The sequence below is a fragment of the Mus caroli genome, chromosome 10 (genome assembly GCF_900094665.2).
Source record: "Mus caroli chromosome 10, CAROLI_EIJ_v1.1, whole genome shotgun sequence".
Taxonomy (NCBI): domain Eukaryota; kingdom Metazoa; phylum Chordata; class Mammalia; order Rodentia; family Muridae; genus Mus; species Mus caroli.
Window position 1 is genome coordinate 69954086 of NC_034579.1, and position 13764 is coordinate 69967849.

At 53.0% G+C, this 13764-nt stretch overlaps 3 protein-coding genes across 5 annotated transcripts in view; 1 reads left to right on the forward strand and 2 right to left on the reverse strand.

Moving 5' to 3' along the window:
- The window catches only part of Smarcb1 (SWI/SNF related, matrix associated, actin dependent regulator of chromatin, subfamily b, member 1), a 24176-nt gene extending 22616 nt beyond the window's left edge, over positions 1-1560 (reverse strand). For all 3 annotated transcript variants that reach the window (XM_021173884.2, XM_021173883.2, XM_029482660.1), the window contains exon 1: positions 1254-1560. In XM_021173884.2, coding sequence (XP_021029543.1) covers positions 1254-1346 — 93 coding nt within the window. In that variant the 5' untranslated portion in view covers positions 1347-1560. The remainder of the gene's footprint in view (positions 1-1253) is intronic.
- Positions 1561-3185: 1625 nt separating this feature from the next.
- Mmp11 (matrix metallopeptidase 11) lies at positions 3186-12523 on the reverse strand. The gene is made up of 8 exons (XM_021174689.1): positions 12361-12523; positions 8246-8475; positions 7306-7449; positions 7087-7220; positions 6706-6947; positions 6365-6581; positions 5386-5643; positions 3186-4082 (listed from the first exon to the last, which is right to left on the reverse strand). The coding sequence occupies exons 1-8, from the start codon at positions 12478-12480 to the stop codon at positions 3949-3951; spliced, it is 1479 nt and encodes a 492-aa protein (XP_021030348.1). The 5' UTR covers positions 12481-12523; the 3' UTR covers positions 3186-3948.
- A 631-nt stretch (positions 12524-13154) lies between these two features.
- Positions 13155-13764, forward strand: part of Chchd10 (coiled-coil-helix-coiled-coil-helix domain containing 10) — a 5345-nt gene continuing 4735 nt past the window's right edge. Inside the window, exon 1 of the mRNA XM_021174407.1 lies at positions 13155-13522. The gene's annotated coding sequence lies outside the window, so the exon portion shown is untranslated. The remainder of the gene's footprint in view (positions 13523-13764) is intronic.

Consider the following 13764-nt stretch of genomic DNA (forward strand, 5'->3'; position numbering starts at 1 on the left):
AAAAAAAAAAAAAAAGAAAAGAAAAAAAAAAGGAAAAAAGAAAGAAAGAAAGAAAGAGGGAGGAGGGGAGGAGAAACATAAACTGGTTGGGGGTTGCCCTTAGATGGAATGAAGTTAGTTTGAGATAGACGATCTGCACACACACACAAAAGAAAAGGAAGGAAGGAGGAAGGAAGGAAGAAATTTCAGCTGAGCAGTGGTGGCACAGGTCTTTAATCCCAGCACTTGGGAGGCAGAAGCTGGTGGATTTCTGAGTTCCAGGCCAGCCTGGTCTACAGAGTGAGTTCCAGGACAGCCAGGGCTACACAGAGAAACCGTGTAGCAAAGAAGAAAAAGAAAAGAAAGGAAACGAAACACAAAGATTTGGCTGGTCTCTAGGGTTAATTGAAGGGATTTTCTAAGGCAGTGGTTCTCAACCTTCCTAATGCTGTGACCCTTTAATACAGTTTCTCATGTTGTAATGACCCCCTCCACCATAAAATTTTTTTCTTTGCTACTTCATAACTATAATTTTTGCTACAGTTACGAATCATAATGTAAATACCTAATATGCAGAATCTTTGATATGCGACCCCTGTGAAAGGGGTAGTGGCGCACAGGTGCGACCCTAAGAAACCCTGTCCACCTGACTGCACAGAAGCTGTCTCTTCTAGCTCTGGGTTCTGGGTTAGCGATCCTTCAGATTTATTCCCTATAAAAACTCAAAATCAGTTCACGGATCTCCAAAACGTTAGTGCTTCTGACCTCAGGGCCTCAATCCACTCAAAAGCAAACATGTCCAATCACTTTCTAAACATCATAAAAGCTCACAACACTTCTGCAGTCCACCTCGCAAGCAACAACACAAAGGGGAAGAGGCTTTCCTAATCTTCGAGCTTACAAGTAGAGATTTCGAGACCGGGGCAGTGGGGTGCACGAGAGCTGCCAAAGGGTTCAAGGGCAGTGTTGCACCTCCACTTCCAAGCGCCCAGGGGCTTCCCGAACATCCTTTCCCCATCTGCCTAGAGTGTACCGGCTCGACGCTCTAAGCTAGGACAGATGCTTAGGGTCTGAACAACTTTAAGTGGGTAAAGAAAACCCAGGACGGTCCAGGCGGGTGAGGGACCGGCCACGCCCACCAGGCCACGCCCCAGCTGCGAGCACGCGCCCGCCTCCGCGATGAATGGAGGCGCGCTCTCGGGGAGCACTAGCCCGCCCCGGGACTCGAGCCGGCCAGCCGCTGCCCGGGAAGCCGAGAACGCGCCGCGGGCTACCTCGGAGCCGATCATGTAGAACTCCCCGTCGTCCTCCAGCTGAAACTTGACGGGCTTCTGCCCGAAGGTCTTGCTCAACGCCATCATCATCATGGCGGCGGGGGAAACCGGCAGCCGGGGTCGAGCTGGAAAGAATCCGGTGGGCTAGGGCGGGGCCGAGGCGCGTCGGACCGAAAGGAACGGAGGCCCGGAAGTGAAGGTCGGGCAGGGCAAGCCGGGCGAACCGGGCGAGCGCTCGTGTCACTACTGGGCTCCTTGGCCGTCTCTGCGAAGAGCAGGCCGCCCTCGGTGCGCATGCGCGGGGAAGCTGACGCTAACGTGCGCGCCGCCGCCTGCGCGACTCAAGGCCGAGCGCGTTCCCGCAAGCCCTTAAAGGGACCCGAGTTCTTTTTTGCTTCCTGGGCTTCCTCCCCGGGCGGGTACGGAGGAAAACTTCTCAGCGACCGAAATAGCCACTGAGGCCCTGACTCAGGCGGTAGCTTTCCTAGTCGCATAGCCAGAGCTGGCACTCCGCCCCGGGATGAAGGAAAAAAATGAGACGTTAAGCGGGGGGAAGGACCGCTCTATCTGGAAGCCCGAGGGAAGCTGGGTGGGCATGGCGACCCCACGCTAGCGCCTCAGGTTTTCCACCCGAAAGTGCGTTAGGAATAGCTAGCTATCCACCCCAGGCCAACAGCAGTTCCCGGGGCAGTAGGGATGGGAAGAATGACAATACTGGATGGAGGTTGGTTCTATTCAAAGATCTAGGTGATGTGCCAGATGAACGGGATGAGGCACTTGCATTCCTTCCTTACCTCTGCAAGCTTAGTGCCCACAAGCCCAGCCCTGGTCTGTGGGCTTGGGCCCACAGACCTTGCGGGCCTTGGGCCTTGGGACATAACAGCCCCGAGGGAAGACAGTACTTCTGGAACGTGTCCAAGCAGTCCACCCCCTGTTGAACAGAGCCGTGACTCCAAAATGTTTAAGTAATGTTTATTGTAGCACTATTACAGGAGTTTAAGTTATAGCCTAGCCTAGGTAGCTATTCAACAGTAGAGGAATGGATGAAGAAAATGTAGTCTAGGCTGGGTGTGGTGGTGCAAGCTTTTAGCTTCAGTTCCAGGACAGTCAGGGATATGTTGAGCAACTCTGTCCCAGAAAACAAAAAAAGAGTGTGAAATGTGTGTACATGAGTTTTTGGTTTTTCAGCCGCAAAAGTGAAATTACATTGTTTTCAGGAAAATAGATGCAACTACGATATCATATTAAACAAATCGGGCCAGTCTCAGAAAGACAAATATGTTTTCTCTCATTTGTGCTTTCTAGATTTTCCATAGATACATAAAATATGTATTCCACAGAACATTAAAGTAAAAGTGACATTGTGTATGGGAGCAAAGGGACTAACAACCTAGCGTAGGGGAGGTGGGGGCATGGTGGGATGTGCAAAATACAAATACTTATATGAAAGCAGCAGGACAAACAGTGGCCAGCCTCATAAGGGTCAGTCTAATGAGACTGCAGTTGTGACCGGAGTCATTATAAAGGGAAGACTGTGGTAACCAGGAGTTTGCCCACTGATCTCACAGCCATGGGAACCAGAGGGTTAAGGGCCAGGCATGGTGGCTCACACTTTTAATCCCAGAACTCCAGAGTCATAGGCAGGCAGACCTCTGTGGGTCCCAGGACAGTCAGGGATGTATAACGAGACCATGCCTCCCTCACCCCCCAACCCCAGTAGTTAGGCATGATCTGATAAAATGACTACTGCTTTTGGTGAGACAGCCAGTTAGTTAGAAAGCCACTGTGGGTATACCTCTATTTGTTCAGGAGTGGGACAGGAGAAACTCTAAATATGGGTCCTAGCCCCAGGGAAACAGTCTTGGGGCACAAAAGCTTTAACCCTTACTCCCAAATCTTGACTGCAAATTGCAAAGAAAAACAGACAGGCGCTTAGAAAACACTCATGTTTAATGACAGTCTTGGCTTTTTTGTTTTTTTTAAAAAAAAGTCTTTATACACTGTATACACATTTACATGGCTTTAGAGGGTACCTGTGCTAGGAAGAGGGCCCCAGGAAGAAATGGCCTGGGGCAAGGCTGTGAGGTATGTGGGGCCTTTGAGGTTCCGTGTCTCTGGGAGGAAGCAGCTGCCTCCCTGGCTGGCTGTGTACCTTTTGGCCTGAGTTCCAGGAAGCACTTGTCTGAATCACCTGCCAGAATATGATCAGTCCACTATCTCTCCAGAGCTGACTTACCAGGAAAGATACTGGTCCAGTTGCTTAGCTGGGGCAGCATGGTACCCTGGGCATCACCATTTCCCTGGGCATCACCAACACCACTACCAACAGGAACCTCATTACAGGTGATTCCTGAGTTGGTGTGGGGGTTCTACTTTGAGGGACAGAGATGGAGACCTGGGGTACCCAGGCTGACTGTAGATTATTGGTAGCTGAAATATTGCCAGCCCCAAACCTCCCTTATTTTTAAGTAACACCAAAGCCTTTGCCTAGTCTGCGACAATTGTTGGCAGGTGACCATGACCAGCATGGTCGTTCCTGCAAACAGTGGCTGCACCCCAACCCACTCCCCTGAGGAGACATAGGCTCTGTCTGTCCCATGCCTGAAGCCCAGAGCCACAGATGTGGCTGTGGGTCTCTTACATGATATAAGTGCCCTGGCAGGAGTCAGTACCCCTGAATGCATCCAAAGTGTTGTCAGCGGAAAGTATTGGCAGGCTCTGCACAGTCAAAGAAGTCAGGACCTATGGGGCGAGGAAAGCCTTCTAGGACCTTCACCTTCACAGGGTCAAACTTCCAGTAGAGATGGCCACGAAGGAAATAGGCATAGCCTGAAGAGAGAAGGAAGTCAGTCAGTCAGTGGATACTAAGCTCTGCACGAGCCTAGGGACAGACACCATGCAGGCCTTGGTCACTAGTGAATTCTTTGGGATCTGCCAAGCTAGGCATGGTAGCTTCGTGTCTGTACTCCCTGGACTCAGAAGGAAGAGGCAAGAGGATAAGGAGTTCAAGGGCATCCTTGGCTACATACTAAGTTTGAGGCTAGCCTGGACTACAAGAGACCCTGCCTTCAAAATAAATAAGTTGCAGACTCCAGAGCTGGCTTTACTACAGCCTTCTTTCCCTCTACCTGTCTGTCTGTCCACAAGGGTCAGGTCCAATAGGTACTGGGAACCTCAGCTCACTTCCTACCTTTCAGGAAAGTGAATATTGCTCCTGTTACAAAGCTCCGCCTTATGTCCACACCACAGAAGGCAGTCCCAGAGATGGAGAGCTAGAGGCTACTCAAAGTAGTGCTCCCAGTGAGACCCAGAAGCAGAGGAGAGTAGCAAGCAGGAGAGTTCTCTGCACTTAGGACTCAGCCTAGTGGTTCAGTGGTTGGGAGCAGGGACTAACAGGGACAGTACCATTGTTCATCTGGTATGTTTAGTCACCTCCTTGCCCATTCCTCTTGCCCCTCTGACACTATGCTGGTAAGAGCTGTTAAGGTCAGGCATGGTGGTGCACACCTTCCATCCCAGGCAGATCTCTATGAGTTCAAGCCCAGCTTGGTCTACAAGGCAAGTCCCAGGTGAGCCAGAGATATGTAGTAAGACCATGCCTCAGACAAAAAGAACTGTGCAGGCCCAGCTTGGAAAGAGCTCGTGATGTCAGAAGGCTGTTCTGAGACCTACTTGAGACATGTAAGGAGTGTGGTACTGTCCTTGAAGCATTGTCTACCCTTGGTAAGTCCTGGCTGTGGCCAAGGGACTTGGGCAAGTCCTTAGACCTCTCTGGCCTTCTATTTCATTTTTTTAAAAAAGATTTTATTTATTTTAAGTATATAAGTATACTTTAGATGTCTTCAGACACACCAGAAGAGAGCATCAGGTCCCACTACAGATGGCTGTGAGCCACCATGTGGTTGCTGGGATTTGAACTCGGGATCTCAGGAAGAGCAGTAAGTGCTCTTAACCTCTGAGCCATCTCTCCAGCCCCTCCCATTTCATTTTTAATATGGGGCGTAACACTGATTGGCCACCAGGACAAAGGATCTGTGGTGATAAGCTGGGCCATATGAAGTTGGGGCGGGGGGTGGGGGGAAGCAGGATGACAGCCACTCATTCCCCTCCAACTACCTTACCCTCAACTCACCCTCAGCATCCTGGAAGGCAGCATCAATCTCAGAAGGTACCCCTCGCCAGTCAGTGGCGCGCCGGGGCACGGGATTGTCCACTCGCTGGGTTCTGGGGTGGAAACGCCAATAGTCTCCACCTTGGAAGAAGTAGATCTTGTTCTTCTCAGGACCCCAGACCAAGGCTGCATGAACTGGGGACCCTTGCAGACCCAGCTTGGAGAGTGGTGCAGGGCCTAGGACTGGCTTCTCACCATCATATACCCAGTACTGAGCACCTGCCAGAGAGGGGATGTTGCCAGGAGCTGCCAAGTCACCACTGCCAACCCCAGTCACTGTGGATCTGCTCGGCCACCACCAGGGACTCTCCCTGCCTGTTTCTTTTGTCTGCAGAACATTGCTGGCCAGTAGTGCTTTCTCAGCATCCCAAGCCCAGAGGGATGTTAGAACTAGCTGGGATGAGCTGGGTTGAGGACAAAGATAAGCTTAGGTTCAGTAAGCCCAAATTAAGATTATTCTGGTCGACAGAGGGGTACCCATTGCAGATATTTGCTGACCACCCCGGGGTCCCAGCCCCTTGGCTGCTTTGGAATACATATACAGGGTTCCCATGCCTCACCTGTGTTTATGAAGTCCTGCCACCTGGAGCGTTCTAGGTTGTCACCTTTGCCAGATGAGAGTTGAAATCACAGGCTCCAGGGTCGCTATGCCTAGATCAGTTTTCTGCTCTGCTCTTTTTAAGCTTCACTCCGTAAGTGAATCATTCTGCCCCTGAGCCTGAGTCCTCATCTCTAAGCCCCACCCCACATAGAAGTGCGCAGCTGCAGTGGTGTAAGACCTTCAGCGCTTCTCTGATCCCAAGAGTTGCCACCTCCGAGACTCTCAGCTATGCCCAAGGAGCGAGCCCCACTCTCTAAGTCCTCAGGGCACCTTCTCCCTACCCACCGTGTCCCTGAGTCCTCTGTCACTATTCCTGCCTGACTTCCAATCCTCACTCACCTTGGAAGAACCAAATCTGGCCCTGGGCATCCTCAAAAGCTGCATCCACAGGGCTGGGCAGTCCTTGCCAGTGCCGAGAGGCCAAAGCAGGATACCCGGGCTGCAGTCGCCCACTGCGCAGCCTCCACACAAAGCCTGCCTTGAAGAAGAAGAGCTCTCCTCGGATGGTGGAAACCGCATCGAAGGAAGTCTCACAGACATCTGGCGGGGTTTCCGGCTGCGGTGGGATAGAGGAGCCAGAATAGAGCACATACTGGAGCCATAAGACCAGCAGGGCTGCAGGGGGAACGGGGGTGGGGGTGGGGGTCTCACCTCTGTCTTCCCACCCTCCTCCTTCTTACCTCCAGCAGTGCAATCTCATTGGTATCTGTCCCAGCCTGGGAGCTCAAGGTTGGGGCGGGGGAGGTGGGGGTCATCTGGGGCCGCCCATAGAGGTGCTGGATGCCTCTTCGGTCATCTGGGCTAAGGCTCAGAGGGTAGCGGAAGGTGTAGAAAGGGGACATGAGGGCCTTAGCTGCTGTGGTGTGTTGTAGCCCCAGAACATGGCCAAATTCATGAGCCGCCACTTGCAGCAGGTCTGTTCCTGGAAAGTAGGAGTGAGTGAGTTAGCGAATGCCACCGCTTGCCACCAGTAGCCTGATTAATCTCTAGACCCCACCAGTTTAAGTGTTCCTTAGTTGCCTCATCTGGAAGATGGGTCTACAGCACACATTCGCACATACCCTGGTTGTCCCCAATAGTCCAAGTTTCGTCATAGTCAAAGTGTACATCCCCTTCTCGGTGGGTCTTAGGGAAGAAGGCATGGGCCAGGATGCCCCCAGGCCCGTCAAACGGCAAGTTGTCCCCATGCCAGTACCTGGGGGTGGGGGTGGGGAACACAGTTAGAGGCTGCTGACAACGGGGATGTGCTCCCAGAAAGGTCCCAGGCCAACGGGTTTCACCTGGCAAAGTCAATCATGATGTCAGCGCGTCCCTCGTGCACCTCAGTGAAAGTGAGTGGGGTCACTTCACTCCATACCTGGAGGGCCTCTGCCACCGTCTGCCGGACTTGCTCCCTTACAAGCTGCCATGGGAACCGGAGGATCCTGGGGGGGAGGGGGAGGGGCCTGGGCATGGGGCAAGGAAGCCCCTGAGGACTAAGGCGTCAAGCTTCCCCTGGAGCTGAATGTGAGGATGCATGCAGGAGGATGTCTGTGAGTTTGAGGCCATCTTGACTATTGTGTGAGAAAGCCCGACTGACTTGCTACCTCCCTTCAAGAAAGAAATGTCGCCTCTGGATGATCAGTTGGGTGTGTGTACTCAGGGCTGGGGCTAGGCAAGTCCTGGGCCTCAGGGTCAGGGAGCTGTTTCTGGATGTGTGGGTTCACCTTTGTATGGGGTTGGGTCTGTTTAGATATATACCCTGAGTGGAAAGGCTACAAGGCCAGGGGGTCCCAAGATCTGACAGTACAACTCACTGTGAGGAACTCTCAGGCTAAGTCTCTGCTTTTTCACCACCTGCTGAGGGGCCTCCTATATCGCCAGCAAGTAGTCCACCCACAAAAGGTCCACGTTGTTATGGTGGAGTTGAACAATCTACCAGAGCTGTGGCTTTGTCCGATTCACTATAGGGCCCAGGCCCGGGCCTTCTAGGTCTCTATTAAAGCCTGTGTGAAATCTTCCCCCAGGCATGAACTGAGGCTCCTTTGGCTACAAGAGAACATAATCTGTCTGTGTGTGTGTCTAGACTAAGGTTCCAGGTTCATGGATGGCTGGGGGGAGGAGGGTCAGTGGGCATGCAGGTCTGTGTGTGGTGTGAATTTGGTCTTGGGCATCTCAGGATGAAGGTGTAAGGATAACATAGAGTCATAGAGTCGTGTTCCCCTGCCTTCTGGTCCCTACCTATAGGTGAGGTCTGTCTTCTCCCAGCGTCCTCCTGACAGGACGAAGCGCTTCTGTCGGTTCCGGGCATTCAATACATCAGGCAGGTCGGGCACACCACATCGTAGAGGCCTGGAGCTACCAGCGGGACTAGGGACCCAATGAGAAGCGGGGACAGATGTCAAGCTATTAGGCAGAGCTGCATGCAGGAGCCGAGGCCCTCTCTTCACAGGGTGATGACGGTGACTCTCCTGGGCAAGAAAAAAAACAAAACAAAAACAAAAAACAAAACGATGCAAGAGTCAAGTCAGGCTAGGCATTGGTGGTGCACGCCTTTAATCCCAGAACTTGGGAGGCAGAGGCAGGCGGATTTCTGAGTTCAGTTCGAGGCCAGCCTGGTCTACAAAGTGAGTTCCAGGACAGCCAGGACTATACAGAGAAACCCTGTCTCGAAAAACCAAAAAAAAAAAAAAAAAANAAAAAAAAAAAAAAAAAAAAAAAAGAGTCAAGTCAGATTTCAGATCCCCAGGGCCCAAGGTTTTTGAGATATAGTTCTTTAGCAAAGCATGATTAGCCCAGCCCCCCTGCCCCCCTGGATTGCTGGGCAAATGGAGGAGCTGAAATATACGCCGGCACAGAGCTGGGTTCATCAGCCTGAGTGAGGTTAATTTCTGACCTCTGACTTTCTTGACCCTATTCCAAGGCATCACACTCTCTCCTCCTCCTGCCCTGCTAGAGGGCCCTGGGCTGTCTGTCACCAGCTCCTGTTGATCTGGCTAAGGAGGTCTAGATGGGACCCATTGAGACTACGGAAACATGTGTTTAAGGAAGCCCTGACTGCATTCTCCACATCTACCCAGAAAGCTTCTGAGCATGCTTTGCCGGCATGGAGGGGCTGCATCCAGCATGCAGCCTGCAGCCCGGCCCTTGGCTTCCTCACCTAACAAATGGGGATGGGACTCCCAATAAGTGTTGCTATGAGAACCCAAGGTGATACGGGTTGAGCATTTAAGGCATGGGCCTTAGGCACTGAGTAACTCGGGTTTCTTTTATATGTACATGGGATGCTGATAATTGAATCCAGGGCACACTGCACTTGTACTCTACCACTGAGAGGCACCCTACCCATCTGAGGCCCTAGTTCTGAGACACTTTGCCCATTTCCTGACAGGTCTATGACCTGCCCCTTTAATGCAGGGAGGGTAGGGACAACCACTTCCCATCCTGACAATATCTCAGGACCACAGGTGGCAAACCCTTCCCCTATTCTCCCTCAGGGGAAGTGATTCCAAATCTCCTCTTTTTTTTGGGGGGGGGGGGAGTTACAAAGGACCGGTTGCCTCCCAGGTAATGTGCACAGGTAGTCATTGAAACGACCTGGGGACCCCCGAAGTGTCACAAAGAAGAAGAGGTGGACCAGGTTGTATATGACTAGCCACAGGGCCTGTCCAACCTGGCCAGCAAGACAGACAGAGACCTCTTCCCAGCTCTCTCAGGGGGAGTCAGTGACCCTCTCAAAGAATGGTAGGGTGCTGTCAGCCCCCAAGTCCCCAAAGTCCAGCCTATCAGCTTGGCCCCTCTTCTCTGCCACCCAGTAAAACTGGGAAAGGTAATGGACGTGAACAACCCTTCCCATCTCCACCATGGTCCCTTCAACATCCCTCCCCACCCCATGAGGCATTGAGGTCATGGCCAATAGCTCTGAGCTTCTGAAAGCTGAATTCTATCCCATGGTGACCTGAACAAGAAGTCACTGTCTTCACTGGGCTTCAGCTTCTCCATCTAACAGATGTCAACCGTGGGAGAAGAAGGAGCTGAGAGGCTCCCTGTAGAGCCTGCAGCAGCCCAGACTCAGGGCAGCTCCTTCCCAGACTCTATCCGCTTAGGCCCTCCACTGCCTCCCACACTTAGGAGTCTCCTCTTCCCAAGTTGTCAGCCCTCCTGGGACTACGAGGATTTAATGAGGGAGACTGGTAAGCTCAGAGAACCCCTGGTCTCATCTGTAGCGGTGAGAGTTTGGGGAACAGTCATTATTCTAAGTTTATTCTAAATCTCCAACATCCCAGAGCACAAATCCGAGTCCAGAGAGGTTAAAGACTCCCCCACCCCCCACCCCCACCCCACCCCCCGGGATCGCACAGCAAGCCAGACAAGAGCTGGGGTTTACCACCTCTCCTCAGAAACTTACCCGCTCCCCGCCAGCTTGGCTCATCTCCAAGATGCACATTCCTAAGCAGCATTTATGTTTCTAGTGCATTCCCTCTTTCTTAGCTAGCACCCTTCCTCTGGCCTGTCCCCCCCCGCCCCCTCCCCCCGTAAGGGACCTGACTCACTCTGCCCCACCCTCTGGCCTGGCAGCTGCCAATCGGAAGCCTCAGGCACGCTCAACGGACTCTTGGCTGACCCATTCTCCTGGCCTATCTTAGACCCTCAAGGTCAGTCCTAGGAGTGACTCCCAACCCAGACCATGGGGAGGAACCTAGTGGAAGGTAGTTAAGAAAGGAGCCCCAGACTAGGAAACCACAGGGGAAAACTAGGCGGTCCCTTCCTGAACCTCAGTTTGCTTTTGGTCTAATGGGGATGAAACAGGTCAGTAGTAGGTATCCGTGAGAGGCAACGGAGCAGGGGATAAGTCAAGGAAACAGCCCAAACCATACACTGATACACAGACCACCTTTGTGCTTCTGCCTAACCTCTTCCCACCCATCCCTACTAGCTCCAGAAGGGAGGGCAGCTTCCCTGGCTGCTAGGTGGTGGATTTTTCACAAGCTGGGGGCTGGGATGAATAAATATTTACCGAGCTCTTTTGGCCCCGCTGATGGCAGTCTAGGGATAAAAGCGTTAGAGGTGACCAACCCTTTCTGCGCATCTAAAGTGTGACAGATCCTCAGCTCAGATCCCACCCCAGGCTTGGCCCCAAGCCCTGTACAAGTAAGCATTGATGTGGTTTGCCTTGTCTTTTATCCTAAATGCCTAGCAGGAGGTACCGATGCTCTTTCCTGCTTTGCCCCCTTAGTAAGAAGTCAGGAGAAGTGCAATTCTCATAGGCATGAGTTCTATCGCTGGCTTCTGTGGGGTGGGGGTGGGAGGGTGGGGGTACGGATGGGGGGAGGGAGGGGATTAACGACTGCGCTCCGAGTTCTAGAGCAGGGAGCTCCATGTTTTGCTTGAGGAGGTCCTGATCCACGATACCCACTCCCCTTTCCAAACCCTTTCTCTTCCAGTGTGCAGCAAAACTGGCAGATGGATTGGTATGGCTGGACCTGTCCAGGGATACCTGCCTATCATACCTTCCTCCCATCCATCATTCCTTGAGCTGGCTGGCTGCCTAAGCTGGCTACTGAGGGCACGGTACCCCGTGGGCATTGTAGATCTGTAGTGGTTCCAGCTCCAGCCCCAACACAGCTTAGTCTCTACTCTGACAGGTGCCTCAAAGACCAAGCTGGAAAAAGGATGCAGCCATTGGGACACACAGGCTGGGAACCCCTCAATCCCTCTTCTCCCCCTTTGCCTCTTTGCACCCCCTTTCCTTTCTCTTCTTCTTTATGCTTTTGTTCCCCTGGTGCCCACTTCTATTCTGACTGCACCTGATGCTTGCACACACTATCTCTCTCAGGTGCATTTCTGTCGGCTACCAGGACTCCCAGACTTGTCTCCTGCAAGCTGAGGCACCTCTCTCAACTTGGGCCCCATTTTCTCCTTCCTAGCTCTTCCTTTATTCTCCATCCACGGTACACACCTTGCAGGGGTGCTTACTGGAACCACACACCCGGAGGCTGCCCCTTTTTGCTCCCCCCTCCCCCCAGACTTGCTTTGCTTCATTCCAGTGATGAACAAGGGGCCTTGGCATCCACTCCCTCTGCTACCTCTATCAACACACACTCCAGCATCCCTAGCTGGGGGCTGGTGAAGCCGGTCCCCAAACTGAGTTCAGCGCAGAGACGCGTCTCACCAGCTCCACTTGCACACTGCCAACCACGGGAAGCTCATTACAGTACGCTCAGAGAGACCCAGAAGGCATTTCGGGGACCGACTGCACTAGGGTAGCCAGGGAGCTCGCTCGGTGGGTCAAGCTCAGCCAGTGGGCCCAGCCCGCGTGCCCAGCCTTCCCTCGGGGAGGAGTGGCGGGCACTCACCGGTGGCCTGGCCCGGGCCATCAGCGGCGACGGCAGGAGCAGCAGCAACAGGAGCAGCAGAGGCAGCGGGAGCAGGAGGGCGCGCGAAATCGCGCGGAGGAGACAGGCGGCCCGTGCCATCCGCCCCGGGGCTGCTGGGCCTGCTGGGCCAGGCCGGGCCGCCGCCCCTTATAGCATTCGCCCCGCCCCCGCCGGCGCCGGGACCGCACCCCCCACCGCCCCGCCTCCCCCTGCCTTTTGTTCTAAACTCAACCGGCCTGCAACAGCGGTCTGAGTTAGGGAGGAGTGCCCGGAGGGGTTGGATCCCTTAGAACTAGTGAGAGCCGGGGAGAGCTCAATTCTGCTCTCCAGCCCCACTTCAGAAGTCTCATCCTCCGCCAGGTCTCTCCATGGTGGCTTAACTTGTTTCAGCCTGTGGCAGGTGGTCAGATTCCCAATACAAACAGCCCTAGCTAACAGGAAAGTGGTACAATAGCTCTTGCAAGGAGCGGACTATTGAAATGTGACCTCAGGGGAAACTGAGGCATATGGCGGAAGTTGGCCAGTCCCACACCTTAAAACAAAACAGAGACCGGTCTGGAAAGATGGATCAGTGGTTAGGAGCACTTGTTGCTCCTGCAGAGAAACCCGGCTCCCGTTCCTAGCACTCACAGGGTGGCCATCTAGGAACTGATGTCTTCTTCTGACCTCCACTGACACTTGGCACACGCTGATGCAAATAGCTGATGCAAATGCGCACAGTAACAACATCAGACCAGAGACAGTCAGCGAGGATCTTGGAGGGAGGGACCAGATTTTTTCTCTGCTAGCAGGCAACTGGGTCAGATGGCTGGGAGGAAAGGGTCAGGGATGTTTGAGTTGGACACTGGAATCTCAGGTTGTTCCCTGGCCGGGGGCACACTAGCCAACAGGCTTTTCCTGATCAGTCAGGCTCAGCCATCTGAGACAGGGACAGAATCACATCTGAGAGGGAGGTCTATGTGCTGAAAACAGTTCAACTACTCTAATCTCTGCAGCGAGTGTCCAACTGTGCAGTGTTCCCTCTTGGATGACAACGGCTCTGCAAGGCACTGCAGGCCTCTTCCACCAGGCCTTCAGCTCTCTTCTGAATTCTGGTGGGCCAGTGGGGCCCTGAGCTGCTGCAAAGTAGGGGCAGAGAATGGTAAGTTTTACTTGGCCATCTGAAATCTTTTAAAAAGCCTCACCTTTTAAAGGCCGCCATTCCTTCCCATCGTCCCTCCTCCCTTCCCACCCACCCTTTTTTTCTTTTTTTTTAATGACAGAGTCTCTTTTTTTTTTTTTTTTTTTTGACAGAGTCTAGTATGTGTACATGTAGCCCAGGCAGGCCTCCAACTCAAGATTCCTGTCTTTGCCTATTCTGACTGATATAAGATTGCAAGCATG

Excerpts from the sequence above, each read along its gene's own strand:
- Mmp11 (XM_021174689.1), bottom strand. The coding sequence starts at position 12,480 with ATGGCACGGGCCGCCTGTCTCCTCCGCGCGATTTCGCGCGCCCTCCTG. Across the intron at positions 8,476-12,360 it reads TGGCCCGGGCCAGGCCACCG|GAGAGTCACCGTCATCACCC; the intron begins GTGAGTGCCCGC and ends TTTCTTGCCCAG. Across the intron at positions 6,948-7,086 it reads GACTATTGGGGACAACCAGG|GAACAGACCTGCTGCAAGTG; the intron begins GTATGTGCGAAT and ends CCTACTTTCCAG.